The sequence below is a fragment of the Sebastes umbrosus genome, chromosome 4, assembly GCF_015220745.1.
Source record: "Sebastes umbrosus isolate fSebUmb1 chromosome 4, fSebUmb1.pri, whole genome shotgun sequence".
In the NCBI taxonomy this organism is placed as follows: domain Eukaryota; kingdom Metazoa; phylum Chordata; class Actinopteri; order Perciformes; family Sebastidae; genus Sebastes; species Sebastes umbrosus.
The window spans coordinates 22,633,240-22,652,603 of record NC_051272.1 but is presented as its reverse complement, the minus strand read 5'-3'; the positions used below and the strand labels follow the sequence as shown (position 1 = coordinate 22,652,603).

The 19,364-nt window shown below is 40.9% G+C and overlaps 1 protein-coding gene across 2 annotated transcripts in view; it reads left to right on the top strand.

Moving 5' to 3' along the window:
* Positions 1 to 19,364, top strand: part of furinb (furin (paired basic amino acid cleaving enzyme) b) — an 86,395-nt gene that overhangs the window by 3,136 nt on the left and 63,895 nt on the right. For both annotated transcript variants that reach the window (XM_037766131.1, XM_037766130.1), the window contains exon 2: positions 5,468 to 5,736. In XM_037766131.1, the coding sequence (XP_037622059.1) occupies positions 5,572 to 5,736 (165 nt within the window). In that variant the 5' untranslated portion in view covers positions 5,468 to 5,571. The remainder of the gene's footprint in view (positions 1 to 5,467; positions 5,737 to 19,364) is intronic.

Below are 19,364 nucleotides of genomic sequence, written 5' to 3'. Positions count from 1 at the left end.
GAGTAGAAAATATTGAGTATCACGATATTATGTTTTGTGATACTGTATCGATTCTCAAAAACACTGGATTGATTTTTAATTAATAGTTTATATGCAAAGATTAATACTTAATTTAATTTGCAAAGAGAGGCGCTCTCTCAGTGTATGTGTCCTCTCAAAGTAGTGCTTTGATGTTTGATGTTACAGGGACTGTGATAAATGCAAATGCAGATCCCGCTGCTCTGACTGCATATAAAAAGTAAACTTTTTTTTAAACTCATATTTTATGCATGTGTGATGGTGTGTTCTTGACAGTTTTCCTAAAATTAGATTTAGAAAATCGCAATATATTGAATCTTAACCCCTATATCATGATACATGTCGTATCGCCAGATTCTTGCCAATACACAGCCTTATTTGAGAGTGTTAAAATAGCTGGCTGATGTACTTTTTTTTTTTTATAGCAAGGATCCCTCAAATTTGGTTATTTAAGAGCTGTGACAAAGATGTTTCACAAAGCCGGATATTTTTACAGTTGAGTAATAAGCTTTATTATCTAAGATGGCAGCAACAGTAAATGTAAAATATGAAGCTAATGAACAGTCATCTGGAAATGTAATTATGAAATTCTTATAAACTGCTATAAATGGAAACATAAAATGCCAAAATATGACAGAACTGCCGTTAATAATCTGTGATGAGCCAGTATTGGCCAATAATACACCTTCTGCTGATGTGTGTCGGGCTGCAGCTGCAGCCAGTTTAGACCATTGTATCGTACAACCATAACACAGCCTGAAAGATCAGCAAAAGACAACATATTGATACACTATTAATACCATATTGATATTACTGTATATCCAAATTCCTTCCAGATCTTAGACTTCATAGATTTGTGCACACTTTCAGCATTCATAACAGCTCATAAAAGCTGGTGTTTCTGAAAGCTGCAAGTCTGTAGAATATCACGCAGTGCTCCACACTGCTGGATATTCTGTTGCCCAAGGGCTCAAATGATGCTATCAAGACAATAATGAATGCACAGTGTTGATCCATCACCCTCTCCTCTCAGTGCAGTTGAATAGTGAGGGGGCGTCACACGACAGGAATCACTCCGTGGTTAGTTTGTACCATCACAGTCGTGTTTTGTCGGCCACTGAGCAGCTCCACCGGAGCGGCTGGGGATGAAGTTCGCTCCTCAAGTGCACCTCAGCTGTCATCGCCGAGGCAGGAGGGAAGGATCGCTCATTATGAAGTTATAGACAGAATGTCTGAGCAAAATGTTTTGATAGGAACTACCTGTTGTTGCTTCTGCTGCTGTCCTGTAATAATAGAGAAAGAGGGTTTTTTGAAAAACGGGAATCTTTGATCAAGATTTCTCACCATCCTCATGAGATCCTGAACTACACAGGTCACTCATCCACCCCTGCAGTTCCGCTGGCTCACTTACTCTAATCTCGGAAAAGGTTACGCAACTGATTTTTCTATTTTCATTGTAGTTTTTAGATCCTATAACGTTCCAGGTTCTCTCGTGGTTTGAAGGTTGAAACTTCTTCTCACTTTTAGGCTTTTGATGTATATTGTAAGATTAAGCAGCCTCTTGTTAACTCCGCTCCAGGCTGTGTTTGGAGAGAAGGTGCTTTGGGCGTTGTGTTATTATGTGCTCGTTATTTTTCGCAATGCTGTGTGGGGGGGAGGGATATACTGTACCTCCTTCTCTCTCCTCCTCCTCCTTTCTCCATCTAGTCCTCCCTCTCGGTGACAGCAGACCCCCTGCTCCTGTTTTTGTGACTCCAGCATAGCATCTAATGAGCTCAGAAGAATTGCACCGCGGGAAGAGTGACAGCCCCTGGTCATGATTCCACCACCTCTCCTGCTGCTCCGCAATCACACCCACTCCCTAAATGTATCTGAAAAGCCACAGATACATTCAGAGCTTCTCCTCTTTGAATAGTTTGGATATACGTAATCCCCGGAAGCAATTTTTGGGGTGAAATGAAGGGCGAGGGCATCCTCTGTGTTGGTAAAAAAGTTATTTTTTTGTTGAACTTAACACAACAGTTTACCGGCAAACCAATTACCCTGTTACATTTCAAAATTGCCCACTGCCAAGCTATACACATTCTTTCAATTAGAGTTAGTAGGTTTTGTTTTCCAAGTCCACGAGAAGGAGCCATTTATTTGACAGGAGCCATATTCACTGTGGAAAAATCAATATGGATGCACTCACTAAAAGGAGATTTATTTCTTTTAAACATGATCCAAGTTTAAGCAGTTGATAAACCTCACCCCGGTTTCCTGAGATATACTTTGACAGTAACATGTCATCATATCCCTGAGCTGTTCCCCAGTATGACTGGACTGCCATGTGCTGTTGTTTTCAACTGTTGTTATGTGCCATCTCTATTAGCAGTACAGTGGTGTGAGGTGAGGTGAACAGACTTGGTGACGAAGTGAACTGTCACCTACTGCAAAAATAATCACCACTTAATTGGAATGCACTGTGAAAATACATAGTTTTTTCTCTTGCACCTTTAATAATGCCTATGAGGAGTCTAAACACACTCAGGCACAGTCGGTGGAACAGTCTGTTCTACTGCAGGTGTGCCTTACCTTGCAGAAGATAGGCTCCCAGTGTTTTTCAGAAATCCATTAACAAGACTGAAAGTCTCATAGCAAACCCCTTAAGCCTGCAATGTTCATCACACCCCACAATTTGGAACTGTTTGACAGAATGAACACCACACTGATGATTTTGCTAGAGCCTTAAGGGAGTGGGGATAAAAATGTTAATTTGTCCAGAATATGGCCATAGAGGAAAGACCACATGGTCATTAGAATCCAAATGGTTTATCTCCTTGGGAGCCTAAAAATGCTGAGCAAAGATCATAACAATCTGCCGACTAGTTCATCTTGTGAGCACAACTGACTGTATAGGGGTGTGGTGGGAGCCATAGACTGTATATAAGAAGTGGACGTAGTCACCGTGACGTCACCCATTGGTTTGTGGACTGCCGTTTTGAAGCCTTGAGTTCGACATTTTGGCCGTCGCCATGTCGGTTATTTGCAACCAAAAGTAACCTGAGAGGGCGCATCTAAGTACAACTGAGAGCTGAATAAAAGACATTTTTATGCGACCAAAAAAGTTATAATTAACTTTCACGAACTGAAATCACACTGTGAAAGGGTTGAAGTTGTAAAACGAAAAGACGGACAACTCCCAGACTGGACAACGCCGTGGTAGCTACCTGTCAATCATAAGGTAGCAACGCCCTAAAGCATACCCTGCTTTATGGTCTATTTAACTGTAAATGAGACCATGATTTACTAAATGAACATAATGCTGTATTGAAGAAGACTTGAAACTAGCGATTGAGACCATAAACTCATGTTTACAATGTTTACTGAGGTAATAAATCAAGTGAGAAGTAGGCTCATTTTCTCATAGACTTCTATACAATCTGATTTCTTTTTGCAACCAGAGGAGTCGCCCCCTGCTGGCTATTAGAGAGAATGCAAGTTTGAGGCACTTCCGCATTGGCTTCACTTTTCAGACCAAGGAGTTGCCCACTGGTGGGAGCAAGTAAAAAATCTCAGTGAGTACTACTTTGGCACCATTGTCAGGTAAAAAAAACTGACTAGAACATCCTGCCATGGTGATGAGTAGAGCAACCAGTCCATGTGTGCAGCAGTTCTCCCTCTTCCTTCTTCCCTTTGTACCTGCTAAGAAGGTTTATATTGGAAATTCAATTTCTTTGAATTCTTAAACCTCCCAGAAAATCCAGCGGAAAGTCATACGTGAACACAACAGACTTAAATGTGTTCACTTTGAAAGGCTTAGATTAGGAACACTTAAAGTAGCTGCTATTTCCTTTTACATCAGTGTAGCAGGGATTGGCTCACTGACTGGTACTTTGATGCCGCGTTGGTGGGATCAGCGGGAGGACTGGACAAGCATTTAAACCTGCATCACCTCCCTCCTCTTCATCTTCCTTTGGATGGACTGATATACTTAGCGGATTCCTACACCTTATCATATTTCTTACTCCGAGTCTGAGTTATCTCACCACAAAGCTTTCCTTTTTATGTGTGACTTACGGGCTCCTTTGGTGCGACTCAAAGAGCTGCAAATCAAAAGCCCACAGAATGCCCCGACCTGAAAATCTTTTTCCTCAGAACATGTGCTCATATGATGTTCTTGTTTTTAGCACACTTGTTTTTTTGCTATTCAATTAAAATATGTTGTACAGTTCCTTCGCATATTGAATAAGTGGTTGGTTGAATTTATATTTTGGAATATCCTAAATCTAAGAGCAGTGTCTGAGCGAGTGTTTAAAGTTGCAGTCGGTAACTTTGAGCAAATATTTAAAAATCAATTATTTTTATAAAACTGTCACTATATCCTGACAGTAGTGCATGAGACAGATAATCTGTGAAAAAAGTCATGTTCCTCTGTGTCTTCCTGTGCTCCTGATGGCATTTGCAAGATTTTACCGGCTGAGCCGAGCAGTCTCTACAGCAGCTGTCAATCACTGCTCGCGAAACTCGCAAACTCAAACATAGTCAGTGCTGATCTAATATGAATCAATATTCTGTTACTGTAAAGCCTATTTCTCGCCTCAGACGTTTTCAGAAACATATTTTAGTGTACGGTGTATAGCTGTAAAATGAGAGTTTGCTCCGGCCGGTGGGCGGTGCTTGGTTTTGGCTCGATTGTTGTCAACATGGTGGCTGGGGTCACAAACTTTCTCATTTTACAGGTAAGAAATAGGCATCACAGTAACAGTATGTTGATTCATATTTGATCTGCTTAGTTTGACAGTTTGATCAGAGTTTGAGAGATTCGCAAGCAGTGATTGACAGCTGCGTTAGAGACTGCTCGGTTCTGATTGATTGGTTTAGTTTGGGTGTGGTGGAAACCTGCAAATGCCATTAAGGAGCACAGGAGGACACAGAGGAACATGATTTTTCCAGAGATTATCTGTGTCTTGCACTACTGTCAGGATATAGTGACCGTTTTATCAAAAATAACTTTTTAACATATTTGCTCAAAGTTCCCGACTGCATCTTTAGATGTCCTCTTCCTCAGACGCCTTGGTCTGTGTAGTTGCCACAACTAGCTGGTTTGCTTGGAGCTTGTCCTGTATTGCAGCATCATGCCTACCGTATATCATTATCATACATTACCATTTCAGGTCTGAAAAAAGATGAGGGAGGACTAAAAAATAATTCTGTTTTTGGCAGAACCCTTGTCTGTTTTGACCTAATATGTATGCTTTGCACATTTATGAAGACGTGTTGTTTTTTGACAGTAGACAGGGAGCTAAGTGAGCTGCCTGATGAGCTCTGTGGGTGTGCTGTCTATTTTTTGCTGCAGTTTGGGTTTATTTTCTGAATAGTATCTGCAGTAGGTAATTCAGGCCCAAGAGTGACCCAGTTAAGAAGGCCATATTTGTGTTTATAGCTGCCTCTGTCCTCTCATGTCTAGGCCACTGTTCTACTTTGCTGCTGCGAGGTAGAGCAGCCCCACTCTGCCTGTGAAGCGGCGACAGACGGACGGATAGACTGCCCCTGTGAAGTGTGCTCCTTTACATGGATGCCAGGGTGGCCCTGATGCACTTATGGACAGTCGTTGTCCTCCTGAAGTGGATTGACGCTGCAGAGGTCTACACCAACGCCTGGGCCGTCCAGATCAATGGGGGGCCGGAGGAAGCCGACCGCATCGCCAGGGAGCACGGTTTCATCAACCACGGCAACGTAAGTCCTTCTTATACATGAGTATGTGTGTGTTTGTCTCCCACATACTTAATAACTACCTATGTCACTGCATGCGAGACCGTATCCACACACAGCTATGGCTAGTAGGTGAACATCAATGTTACAAAACTGTTGCACATCAAAGCCGAGCATCAGAGAGCCAGACATGACCCCTGCAGGCAATCCTGTTTTTGCAGCAGATTGCAAAAGTGTGGCCCCCTCCACTTCTTGTATTTTAAGTGGGGCAGGCACGACTTCCAAACACACACTGGCAGACAGTTGTGTTTGCAGAGTAGTGTTACGAATAGACAGGAATAACAAGGCTGTTATTGCAGGGTCTCAAGGAAGGTTGTTACGTTTAATTATGATGTAGGTAGTTTAGTTTTTATTGCCGCCGCTTTAGCTTCTGTTTTCGCCGCTTTAGCTTCTGTTTTTTGTATTGCCGAGTCATTGTAATTAAATGAGGCCCTGCGTCATCCGGTTTGCAGATAGGCAAAAGAACGATAATTGTCAGAAGAGGTGAAGAAGAGGGGGGAGAGAGGGGAGGTGGTAGTGACTTATTATTCTCTCAGTGGCGTGTTAAGTCCTAAGCCTTTCCATATTTGTGCTCAGCAGTTCGACAGTGAGTCGCTGTTTTGGTCCCCTCTTCCCCCTGTTGCTCCACTTGAGACTTTACCTCATTTGCATGCGTCTTTGTGGAGCAGCCGGAGTGCTACACACGCCAGTGAACAGCCTTCTGGATTACTTCTTAGGAATATGCGTAGGTGGTTCTGCATATTCCCACCCCACCTCAAATAAAGAGGATTTTTTAAAAGAGAGGTTTGCGAAATTAATTCGGGCTTAGCTTTGCTTTCTTTATTTTAAATCGAAGATGGAGCTTTGTCTGGAGTGCAAAGCCAGATGTTTTTTAGCCTCCCTGTTATCATAGAGAACAGTTGATGCGCGGGTTTTACAGCAATCTAGACAAGATTAGACGTGTGTGGTTATTAAATGCTCTTCATCGTCCACCACATTATATTAAATTATATCCATGTGACTCAACATTGAGGGACTCTGCTTGGATCTGGAGTTCATTTAGTATTGATCTGGATAGTTGCAGTTGTTCCAACGTGGGAAAACGTATTGTACTGCGCTGAGAAAAGAAAGAGTGTACATTATAGGCGAAATGGCCCCCAACAGACTTTTACACTTAATTGCTTCTGTGAATTCTAGATAGAGAATCTATCTCAAGTCTTAGTGAATTGGGTAAAATGAAATGTTAAATATTCGGCTCACAGAGCACACATACATATTCTAGACAATCACCCAGGGACACAACGCTGCGTAGCAAAAAGTCTCTCTTCCTCCGAATGAGGCAATTCTTCTTTCTTTCATATTCCCCCTTATGTGATCACTTTCCCATAAAACTTTTATGGCTTTATTTCTCCTGTTTATCTCTCCTTCCCTCGTTTCACCCAAACCACAACGACACCTCCAGCCTCTGTTCTGTCCGTTAAACCACTAGATTAACGCGGAGATGTATAGTTTTATTTTGGAGTCAAAGGAGCAGAGCCAGAAGCAGCCTCAGGAACTAGTCTTCTTAGACGGCTGTCACTGAATCAGTGATGCCATATGGCAGCTTGTCATTTTAGTGCATCTGACATTAAGCCGCTCAGGTCCCCGAGTAGCGGTGTCGCCCCAAAGAGGGTCCTAAAAAAAACCTTTCTCACCTCATCCCAGCCAACCAACACTGCAGTACCTTTCTGTGGTTCTGGGTGCAAGACACCACAGCCCACACGATGTCTGTCTGCTTTACAGATGTGCTTTTCTTTGCTGAAGAAATGCTATAGTGGAGCTTCTTGATGTGAGAGGCAGCTATTCCAACAGTGGATATAGATGTCTGCAAGTTTAGAGAGGGTGAAGATGGATAATAGGAGAAAGAAGAAGTAGGAAAGAGGGTAGAAAAGAATTGAGATAATTGACAATTTCATTGGAAAAATAAGAAGAGTAGAAGTGAGACGTGGTGATAGGATGGCTGTGAGTGCGGGAGTGTGGGAGACAATAGCAAAGAGCTAAGAGAGTTCGGTATTAAGAGCCAAAAAGCATGAGCGCAAGATGACTGGAAGGGTGAAATTTAGTATTATCCACTGTCTGGAATTAGATTTAGTGTGAGTACATCTTCAGTCATTGTTTCACAGAGGCGCCCAAATAAGTTTTATTTAGGTCTCCAGTCCCTGAGTGGGTGCTGTGGGAGAAGGATGATCTACAGGCGGTGTGCAGTGACAGTGCAGTGTGGGTTATGTGAGGGTACGGGTTAAGCGAGGCTCTGTATGGCTGGGGGCCTATAGGGGAGACGGGCTTAGTCATTTTTCCATCATCCTTTGGTGGTTTTTTTCTACAGAGCACTTGAAGTGAGCAAGGAGGCTGATGTATAATCAGGAGGTAATGGAATTTTTATCACTAATGTGATTACGGGATCATCACACAACTGATTATTTGTTCGCTGCAGTGCTCAGAAAACGCCTTATTGTCTGGGCGCGTCTTTGTGCATTTTGCAGATTTGCTCATTATGCTTCTGCTTAATTTTATTTGAGTGGGTGTGAGGGGAAGAGAGCGCACTTGTGTTGTGTTGTGTGTGTGTGAGTGTGCGTGTGCACCTGTGTTCAACAGTTTAAGTGTAAATGTCCTCAAGACTTCCCAGTGTGCATCTGCATTTTACAAGTTGTCGCGGGCGGTCGTTTGTATCCCTTTTCTTTGTAATCTGTTCAATAGCATGTGGTTGTTTTTTCTCCAATAATGCTTTTGTGTCTGCGTGGGAGTTCCAGACCAGGGTTTAGAGCTAAATGTCACGTTGTGTTCTCGGTGAGCGGAGTCAGAATCATTGTTTTTATGAGGATGGGCAGGCTCTGTGGGCGTTGACAGACTGAATCACCCCGCTCTGCGGAGTAGACGTCTAATGCCAAAGCCTCTCTCTGCGTGTCTCTCTCTACATCTCTAAATCTTTCTATTTATAGCTAACTCACTCCAAAGTGGCTATAGTGTGACTCTAACCTGAAATAAACAACACACAGGTTATACAACTTCCCACCATCTACTCCAGCGGTCGTGGCCCTCTTCAAAAGCTGCAGGAAAACACTCCGCCAGCTCTTGTGTTGCGGGGGTAACAGGTAGTTTCCAGCTGGTTGGCAAATGTTTGATTGCAGTCGCCCCATGTCGGCTGATTGTGCTATAATATTCTTTCAAAATTCAATATTCTTGCTGCAATTTTCAGACCACTGTTTTCCAATTTCATACCGTCACAGCCCCAACACACACAGAGACCCGCTGTGTGCTAGGTAGAATGTAATGCGCTCCAAGGCCATTGTGCATCGCTCTGCACATGATACCCTGCCAACTGTGTGATGCACCAGCATACTAGCCAATTCTCTCTCACTCTCTCGCTCTCTTTGTCGAGTCAATTCAATTCAAATGAGGTGTATTGGCATGAAATGTAACAAAATAAATACATGAAATGTATCTCACTCTCTCTCTCTCTCTCTCTCTCTCTCTCTCTCTCTCTCTCTCTCTCTCTCTCTCTCTCTCTCTCTCTCTCTGCTCTACTTATGTGGCTGCGTGAGCTGGTCACAGCAAGTCAGGATTGAGTTCATGTTTTATTACTTGGCGCTGATGCTTTTAAGAATGCATAAGGGCAGTTTGCTGTGAGGAGAGTTGGATTATTTTAGATTTGAGTTTGAAAGCGAGCTCCATCAGGACAGGCTGATTGGCTCAGAGAGTGTCATTTGCTTTTATCTTGCTTTCATTTAGCTTGTGTGCAATTGGGAGGCTTGCGTGTGGCAGTTCATTTGTTTGTCGTGCTGATGCTTTTGTCCTCATTTTAAGGTAATAGTTTATTGAAAGGAACATCAAAAGTGTCTCTCTCTCTCTCTCTCTCGCTCTCTCTGCTCCGTCTCTGCCTGTTGTTGTCTCTCCAGTGCATACCTACTCTGAGATGTTCATATCCTCACACTTTGCCACTCTAGTTTCACTCATAAACCCGTACTACACTGTTCTGCAGCAATGCCCACACCTGCAGTATTTGCTGTCTTGTATTTCCCCCAAGACCTTGAAGGGAAAATAAGGAGTGCCTCTCTGAATACAAGCTGTGAAGTCTCGCCGTCGGCTCTAACGAATCGCAATAGAAAGAGTCTCCAGAGGCACTAATATAATATAATGGTACCAGGAGAATATTCTAAGAAAGCGTAAGATGCTTTCTCAGTTTTTTTTGTTTTTTTTGTCCACTAATGTCCCAAGTCATTTTCGCAATGATTTGTTTGACTTTTTTCCTTTTTTGTTCTTTATTTGTTTTTCACTGCAATAAATATTCACTTTGGAGGAGTGAAATGTCTTTTTAGATCACGCAGAAGTGATTAATCTCTCATTGTCTGATCCCCCATGTAAACAAGCACTCGTATTACAATTTTAATTTATTCACCAAGCATGGAGTTCAAGCCTGGATAAACAAATCTTTAGCATCCATTGACATATTTATATTAGATAAACTTATTTATGTTATTGTAGTCGCCAAAGTAACAAAATCAACAAAATTGTGAAAAAAGATTTTGAATGCGGTAGAACAAAGATGAGTGATATTCATGTAACAGGAGCTTGGTTGACATATAGTATGGTGTCATAATTGCGACATAGCGTTATAGCACATACAACTGAAATACAACACTTTGCTTAATGGGTTTATAAATGTTGACTGGGAAACTACTGGATGTGGGAAGTGTTTTTTTCCCTGCTTAAAGTCCCAGTGTGACGGAAGTTACAGCGTCTTTAGCTCCGGTACTGTGACGTATTTTCCTCAGTGAAACAGAATATCTGAGCGGTGTACAGTTACAAGAGGGATTAAATCAAATCCTTCGAATTTGATTGGACCGCTAAAAGTAGGCGGGTTTAGAATCTAGCGCGATACGGAGCTACTGAGGACGGCCTTTGTCGCTAAAAGTTGCAGATTGACTGATGGATGGATGTCATGATATTATTGGCTGAAATTGGTTTGTACAAGCTTACGTAAGCACATGTCATATTTTGTTTTACAGAAAGAGAAGATGACGGGATTTTGATATAAAAATACAAAGAAATTGATTTTATGTAAAAAAAAAAAAAAAATGCATATATTAAATACATGCACAATATGAGCGGGGATTTGATCTAAAAGGGTTAAAAAGGTATTTTTAATTTGATCTTGTGTGTTTAATCTTACTGTGTTTACAATTTCAGCTTGTTGGGAAATATCCTGTTAGTGTGTTCATCAATATTAATTCAAAATATTAATATTCATACAGATTGATTGACAAACATTGCCTAAGTTAATTTATGCTCTCACAGCACCATTTCCTCCCAAACATCATTAAGCTGCACGACATGATCCAAAGCCCCACACATTTCAAGATGAGGCCCCTAGAGATTATGAAATGTTCAGACATTTCTCACCAATACCCGATCCATTTAATAGATGCTAATCCAATACTACATCAGCCACAACTGAATTTGAATGTGAATTTCTAAATACTTTGTGGAACTGAAATGGTGTTGAATTTGAATTGTCATTTTCATCAGAACTTGTATTTTGTCATTTCAGTCTTATCCAGTGTGTTGAAAGACCGCTCGGCTGCGTAGCCTTGTTGGTAAATCAATAGTGGAAAAAAAAAGCATACAATATAGATATCTGTATCCCATGTGAATTCTGAAGAGAACCTCTGTTTTCTGTAATAGCCTGATTATTTTTGCAAGCCACAGCTTTTTCTTGACACCCAGACGCTGTCTCAGTCTGAACGGACCAGAGGTTGTAAATCTGTCCTACATAGGGGTAGTTAAAAATGTTCAGTTTCCTTATGGCACAAAAAATGGAAGGAATTAATCACACTTGTCTTGAGGCTAAGGATTGTAAATAACGCATCATTTATAACAATAAAATACATTCATCTTCAAAAAAGAAAGTAAAAAAATATGAACATTTTTATATATTTTTTTCTTACTATTCCCCCAGTCAGTTTACCTTGCACGGCAGCTGGATTTTCGCGATGTCGCGAGAGAATCGCAGGATCACATATCACACAAAAATCCATCTTGTCAGGCTTCAAGTAATGTATTTGTGTCTGGCAAGCTACACATCGGACCAATCAGCATCCAGCATCTCCGTTAGTTGAGATGTTGCAGTAGCATCAGTTACATCAGAACTTGATTTCTTCATTGAAAGAAGAGCAAAGGACGGCACTGAAGGTCTTTCCTCAATAGAAAAGATGTTTTCGCTCTTCTCCCCGTTTGATTGACAGACAGCTCATCCAATCACCTGCCCAGTATTTTTTAACAACAGTTTCCAATGACGGCTTCTCAGATGTTTCTATTTTAACAAACCATTTGGCAGGTCAGGTTAGTAAGTCAAAGTCATATTAGAGTTACTTGCATAAATCAGTCTTGTGGCTTGTTTGTATCATCCTTCATATCACCCTGTATCGAGAGATATAATGCTTTTTAATTCCACTTTTAACATGCAGACATTAACATGGAAATAATACTTCTCTGGAAAGAATTGGCTCACAATTTATTGACATTATACATCTTTTAAATTTCAAATGAGAAAACCAAGTAACTTGTGTTAACACGCCTGTGGTAAATTAATTTCTTTAACCTTACATTCCTCCTTGGTTGCTGTTTCTGTAGCGGGTAGCTACATGCCCTTTTCTCTCTCTCTCTCTCTCTCTAACTCTCTATCTCTATTTCTGTGTGTGTGTGTGTATTTGTTTCTGTGATGGTGAGTTATCTTAGGGTTTGGTGCAACCTTCTGCTTCTGCTTACAGCCTCACAGCCACACACTGTAAAGCATTCGTGCCTGTGTGCCCGCTGGCACACCAATCTACAGCCTGCTCTGGCATTAGGTTGCCATGGAGAAAATTGCCAGCATATTATTTGCAGTAGATTGACTCCAGCGTTGCGAGAGGGGGGTCATTTTTGTTGGCAGTACATTAACACACAAGTTCTCGAGGCCACTTGGCATTTAAGAAAGTAGTCCACTTCCTATTGGTATTTGTACTTAATTATGAAATTTAAATGAGACTCTAATGGCCGAAGGCTCCTTTGTGTGTGTGTGTGTGTGTGTGCTTGTCTCCCTGTTTATTTTTACCCTTCTCTCTTAAATATGTAGTATATTATATATTTGCATCATCCTCTCACTACCACAATAACCTCTAAAATCCACTGGGAAATGTTGCTTTGCCATCTACCCGTTTCCCTTTGTATCCCCGCCATTTCTTTCCCTTCTATCCTCTTTAATCTCTTCCTCTTGAAACTTCCAATATTTGCAGGTTGTTTGCAGGTCTCGTCTCCAGTCAGTCTCCTTTCTTCTTCTTCTCCCTACTGTCTTTCCTCTGAGCTCTCGCTCTCTCTCTCTTCCCCCCCCCCCCTCTTTCAGTTGTCCTCTCCTCCCTTTCTTCATCCTCCAGCTTCCACTTTATCTCAGTGTTTACTGATCTGAGTGAAGTGTACCTCCTCGTCCCAGAGCTGTCTCTCATTTAAATGCACCACTTCATTATATGGAGCCTGCAGCTACAGACCTTTTAGCTGTTTCCAAAAATGTCTCCTAGAAATGGGTTTGGTGCTGTGCCAGAGATGCGCAGAAATCATTACTCAAAAGGTACTCAAAACTGTGTTTTATAACTGAAAAATCATTGACCTATAAAACTCCTTTTATGCCTCCTACTAACATTGGTGCATTGGTAACAAGTTTGCAGTAAGGTTGTGGACTGGAAGAGAAGGAAGGTTAGGAAGAGGCTTGTTGTTTTCGCGGTGAGGGGGGGGGGGATGACTCAAGATCAAGTGTGTGGAAAAGGATAAAGTCTATCAGACTGCCCTCTGTTCCTCTGAGATACGGAGCATCAGCCGGCCATGCGTGTGCATTGTCTGCCTCCTTTCAGGTCTCTTTTCTTCAGGGAGGTCTTTAAGACTGCTCACATTCATAATCTGCCCATTATTGACTTAGGATGGCTTTGAGTAAATTGAAGATGGACCTTTTCCTTTTGTGAGACATTGACTTTTGTTCACAGGGAAGAATGCGACCACAGCCTCAGCATCAGCTACAACAGCCACCACTTTGAGAGGTTTTCTACAGCTAAAATTTTTCACTTTCCACAGTTATTATTCTCTGTGGCGACATGTATGATTGAGTTTTAGATATTGTGCAATGTAAACATACAATGCCATAGAATAAGTTTGATGCCCCCCCTCAAAAAAAAACAAAAAAACATGAGCAAACACTGTTTTTATCAGATTGGTACACTTGATTATCCGTCAATTTACATTACAATTGATCCAGTTTATCCGAGAGTTCTTTTCTTTTGTATTTTACATTGAAGAATATCTCTTCTTGTCTATGTTTGCATCGCTGCATATGTATTATTCACCTCAATGGAAATAATGCTAATGTAATGCAGTTCAACAAAAGAGCCTTTGTTTAATAACAAACAGCATTTTTAATGCGCATAATCCTGGTATTTTGTTGAGACTGTCAGAGTGGTGTTTATTCACCTGTGTGGTTTTAGTTTGTGTTGTAGATTTTTGAAGATGGAGCTTTAAAAAATAGATCCTCAAAAAACTCATTACACTGTTGAATCACACTCATCTGGCATGTTTTGACAATTTTAAGTTTCAGAAAGGTAGAACTTGTCGCCGGATTATTTTATTACATTAGATAGTACAGGTTATTATGATAAGCCCTTGTTGGTTCTTCTCACTGAATGTTCCTGAAGCGTCCTTTGCAGTGGAGCGAGGCTATATGTATGTGAGCAGACTATCAGAGGTGTGGATCCAATGTAATGTATGTGTTTGCAGGTCTTGTGGGTGACATTACTCACACTAATCGTTGGCTGTTGCACATTTTTACCCAGAGCAAATGTATCTTGTCTGTGCCGTACGTGCAGCATTAAGGTGCGTATGACAGAGTAGTTTGTGTAACAGTCGACGACAGCACCGACGGTTTAAAAGTAGGCAGTCGGATATGTTTTGCTGCAGTGGGCTCAGCCTTCTGAACTCCATCACGTCAGACTACGGACATTTACAATATCACTGCGAAAGAGAAGCACTGCCTCTCAATTGCTCTGTAGGTGTGTGCATTGCATCGACGCATGAATTATAAATGATGCCAATTCGATGCATCGATCTGCTAAAAGAAATAATCAAATTACTCCGGCTTCAGCAACAATCAATAGGAAACACTTTGAATTGCAATAATCAAATTGAGATGAAACAAGTCGCTCCTTTGCCAGGATTGAGAAGCAGAAAACTGGCACCATCACTGCTGCTGCCATTACTGCCACTGCCAGCTGAGACTACTGCTGCTAATGACTGTCACAGTACAAGCAATAACACTCCTCATGAGGAAGATGTGTGTCGAACATGTTTGGACAATCACAAGTAAACACATTTTTTTAAATGTGTATAATTTAAAAAAAGATTGCCAGTATAGAAGAAGCCATTTTTGGTGAATCGTTGCTGAATCAATTTGTGTTCCCCACAGTTGAACCGAATCACATCAAGAAAGAAAAATAAGAATAAGCCCTCCTGTAGGGAATTGCCAGCTTGAATAATTACATGAAATCGATGTTGAGCCAGAAATCCACACACCTACTAAGCATTTTTTTTTATTGTCTGAAAAAAACTGTCTTTCTTTGCAGTTCTACTGTAGAGCTCATCCCTTATCCTGCCCACAGGTTTAAAAAAACTAGACCTTGAGCCAGCCTTAGGCTCTCCACAGAGGGAATAACCTATAAGCATACTGCATACCAAACAACAGGACTGTTCAAGCTGTTTTTTTTCTATTGTTAACATAGTACAGTCAGATGATTTTCCTTGCTTTCCTTTTTTCATGTGAGCAAGATCATGAGAAAATCATATTAGAAATGTAATATGTGGGGTATCAAGAAGGGTATAAATGAAAATAAGAATTAGAAATAAAACAATACCGTTGTTACCCAGAGGTGCGAGCGAGGGATCAGATTAGTGCTCAGCCAGTATTACATTTCTGCTGGCAGAACACCTCTTTTTTGTCGCTGCGCCACTAAAATTAAACATCGAAACAATCTGAAATCTGAAGCGTACAAGTGTACAAACAATAAGTAATTTGACTGTGACTGAGGCCGCGAGACAAGTTATTAAAAAGTTATTAGGTTTTTTTTTTCCGCGGTGCACCCACATTCTGTCATGAAATGTCAGATATATATTGTTGGAAAACTCCAAATCTTTTATTTGATATTTTACTATTTCAGACTTGGATTTTTTTTTTTTTTAATGTGCAACCAGTTAATTTGGCATGAATATTTTAAGAGCCCCAAAAAATGTAAATCAGAGCTCAGCACATCATTAATCATTATGATTTATTTATCATTTTGATGAAAGGGAGTTATGGACAGACGTTTGTGGTTGAATGTCTGCGCTGCATTCATAACACTCAGAGTTTTCTTTTAATCTGTGGAGATATTGATGAACGCCACACCAGCAGTGATGAAACACTGTAGTTCAATATATTATGCCCATAGTTCAGAAACATACTGGGAGCTCTGGCTGTGATTTGAAGCTATATACTTATAAAGAATCTGCGCACATCTGGCTCACCAGATAACACAAGATGGCAGCGACACTGTGATGCATTCAAGTGCCAAATTAGTCATTTCACTTCACAATTACTTACAAGTGAGTTTTGCATGTCAGGCCGTTTCAATTATAGATTTCCATTACGGATGTTATCTCTGATTTTTGACATCTGTGATGCTCCACAAAAGACTTATGCAGCAATCAAAAACCAACATCCCATCTTTTTTTATTTTACTTCAGGGGGTCTTTAATGTAAAAAAAATCGAGAATTACTTTTCTCTCGGAGCATACAAATGACCATGTTCCCCGACCTCCCCGCTGTGTTCGGCTTCGTTTGTGTGGGAAGGCAAAGTAATGTATTCGTTTTCCATTAATAACTTAAAGACAAATCAAGTGGAACTTTTTATCAACCAGCACCAAAAGTATCTTCAAGGATTCATTGCCGTACACAGCCGCCAGACCAGCATCCATGAGCTTTTTTCCTCTTTTATCCCCTTCATCCTAAAGAAAAAGTCTGATAAGCTGATACGATGCCAGAAAAAAAAGTTGTGCGGAGCAAAGTGTGCTTTGTGCTGCTGTAAAAAAGAAAATATATGACCTTTTGAGGAAAGCCGAATGGAGAAGTAAAAGGTCTGCGAGGCTGGAGATATCAGGCTCCCCTCTGAAGCGTGACACTTGGTCAATTGCGAGCTGATGCGATTTAGCCGAGACAAGACAGAGAGTGATGGTGAAATAACAAGGCAGCAGCTGGGCCTCCCGGACTCCGGCACCGCGGGCGATCAGGTAGCTCCTTCCAGGAGTTTACAGAAAGTTGGTGGATTAGTTTTTTCCATCAATACCTGTTGACATTAGAAAGTGGCTGCTCTATCACATCATGCATTATTTAAAGTAATAAACAAACAGACAAGGGTGATCCAATGAATAGACCTTTAATGTTTTATTTATACATAGCATTTTGATTTAAAGTTACTCTCTAAAACGTATGGATTTTAAATCAAGCTTTTGTTTTAATTAGTGGCTAATGATCCTTATGCTGCCATTAGAGAGTTCTTCTGTATGTATGAGTGGATGGGCGCTGCCTGTCACGCAGCTCCTCACCCAGAGAAAGGGAGCTGTGTGGGTTATAGTTACAGTCTAATACAGCCAGATCATTCTCAGCCTGAATAATGAAGAAGAGTGTCTGCCATGTGGAAAGAATACCGTTCACGGTTAGAGGATGAATGCAGAATACTTTAGCAGTTGTTCGTCTCCATTTTCATTCTGCTTTGGATTCCTTTGTGGGCCGAGACAGACAGAGACAGCGCCGCGCGCCGCATGAGCAGTTCGCTCTCAAATTTAAACGATGCAGAGGTTCTTCAAATTGTGCTCGCTAAAATAAAAGTGACATGAAAGAATGGAGCAGCTGACCCAGAACATACCGGGGGGGCTCTTCGTTGCAAATGGCACTACTTACAACCTTGTGGCTCTTTATCTCTTGATAAAGAGTTTGTCTCAGGTATACAGCGATTTAAGGAAATGGGCTCTATAGGACTGCATTATGTTGAACGCACTTCTGTTTGTATTCACATCCTAAGCCCACGATGCTCATCCCGCGTGACTCCAAACCTTCTTTCTCTTCTTCCTGCGCCAACTAAAACATACTTTTATCTCAGGCTGTTTTCATTAACTGGTAAAAAGAAATACAATTTTCACACATCTTGATTTATGTATACTATGCATGGTCATAATAAGAAGTAATGCACCCACTACTTAAACGTCTCCGCATTAAGAGGTTGAATAGAATAGGGAGCACTATAAATTTCTAATTTACATTATACTGTAGTGGGAAAGATGAGTGCATTATTTATGCCTGTACTCTTTGTGTGCACTGGTAGCTTTTTGTAAACCCTCCCTCCCATCATGCATCTGTCCTCTATCTATGCTGCATTAGTTCTACAATGGAGGCTGCAGGCTATCTCTCTCTCTCTGATGTTGTACAATAGAGCTGATTGAGAATATTGTAATACAGAACTCTTCATTTTCTAAACAACACCTTTTGGCAGTGGAGTAGTTCCACTTAACTAGACCATAGTACATGCTTTGTTTTGCGGAGAGTAATGGCACAGCTGAACCCATATTCAAGCTTGGATGATGCAGAAAAAAACTGTTTTTGGTTTATTTATCAGGCAAACAGTCACTATCATTATAGCAGGCAGGACACTATGTCGTAAATATGAAACAATAAGAAACAGTAATTAACTCAGATCATAGACTGTATATATGAAGTAGACGTAATCACCGTGACGTCACCCATTGGTTTGCGGACTACGTTTTTGAAGCCTCGAGTTTGGTATTTTGACCATTGCCATCTTGTTTTTTTTGCAACCAGAAGTGACACGAGAGGGTGGAGCTAAGTACAACCAAGCACTGAATAACTGTTAGGTCTCTAGGCGACCTGTTTTTAAGCCTTGAGTTTGGCATTTTGAGGGTGGAGCTGAGTACAACTGAATGCTAAATACGACATTTTCAGGCGACCAAAATGTTACAATCAACAAGAACTGAAAACATACTGTGAGAGGGTTAAAGACGACAACTCATAGATGTACGACGACCTGTCAATCACAAGGTAGCCCCGCCCTAAAGTATACCTTGCTTTACGGTCTATTTGACTCTAATTGGGACCATAACTTACTGAATGAACTTCATGCTGTATTGAAGAAGACTTGAAACTAACGATTTAGACCATAAACTCATGTTTACAATGTTTACTGAGGTAATACATCAAGTGAGAAGTAGGCTCATTTTCTCATAGACTTCTACACAATCTGACTTCTTTTTGCAACCAGAGGAGTCGCCCCTTGCTGGCTAATAGAAAGAATGCAAGTTTAAGGCACTTCCACATTGGCTTCACTTTTCGTACCTGGAGTGTGACTTTATTTCTATATGGCTACAATAATAGTATGTCATAGTGAATCTTGTGAAATCTTTCCAAGCAATCCTTTATTGAAATCTTATTTTTTCATAATTGTTTACAGATAACTTTT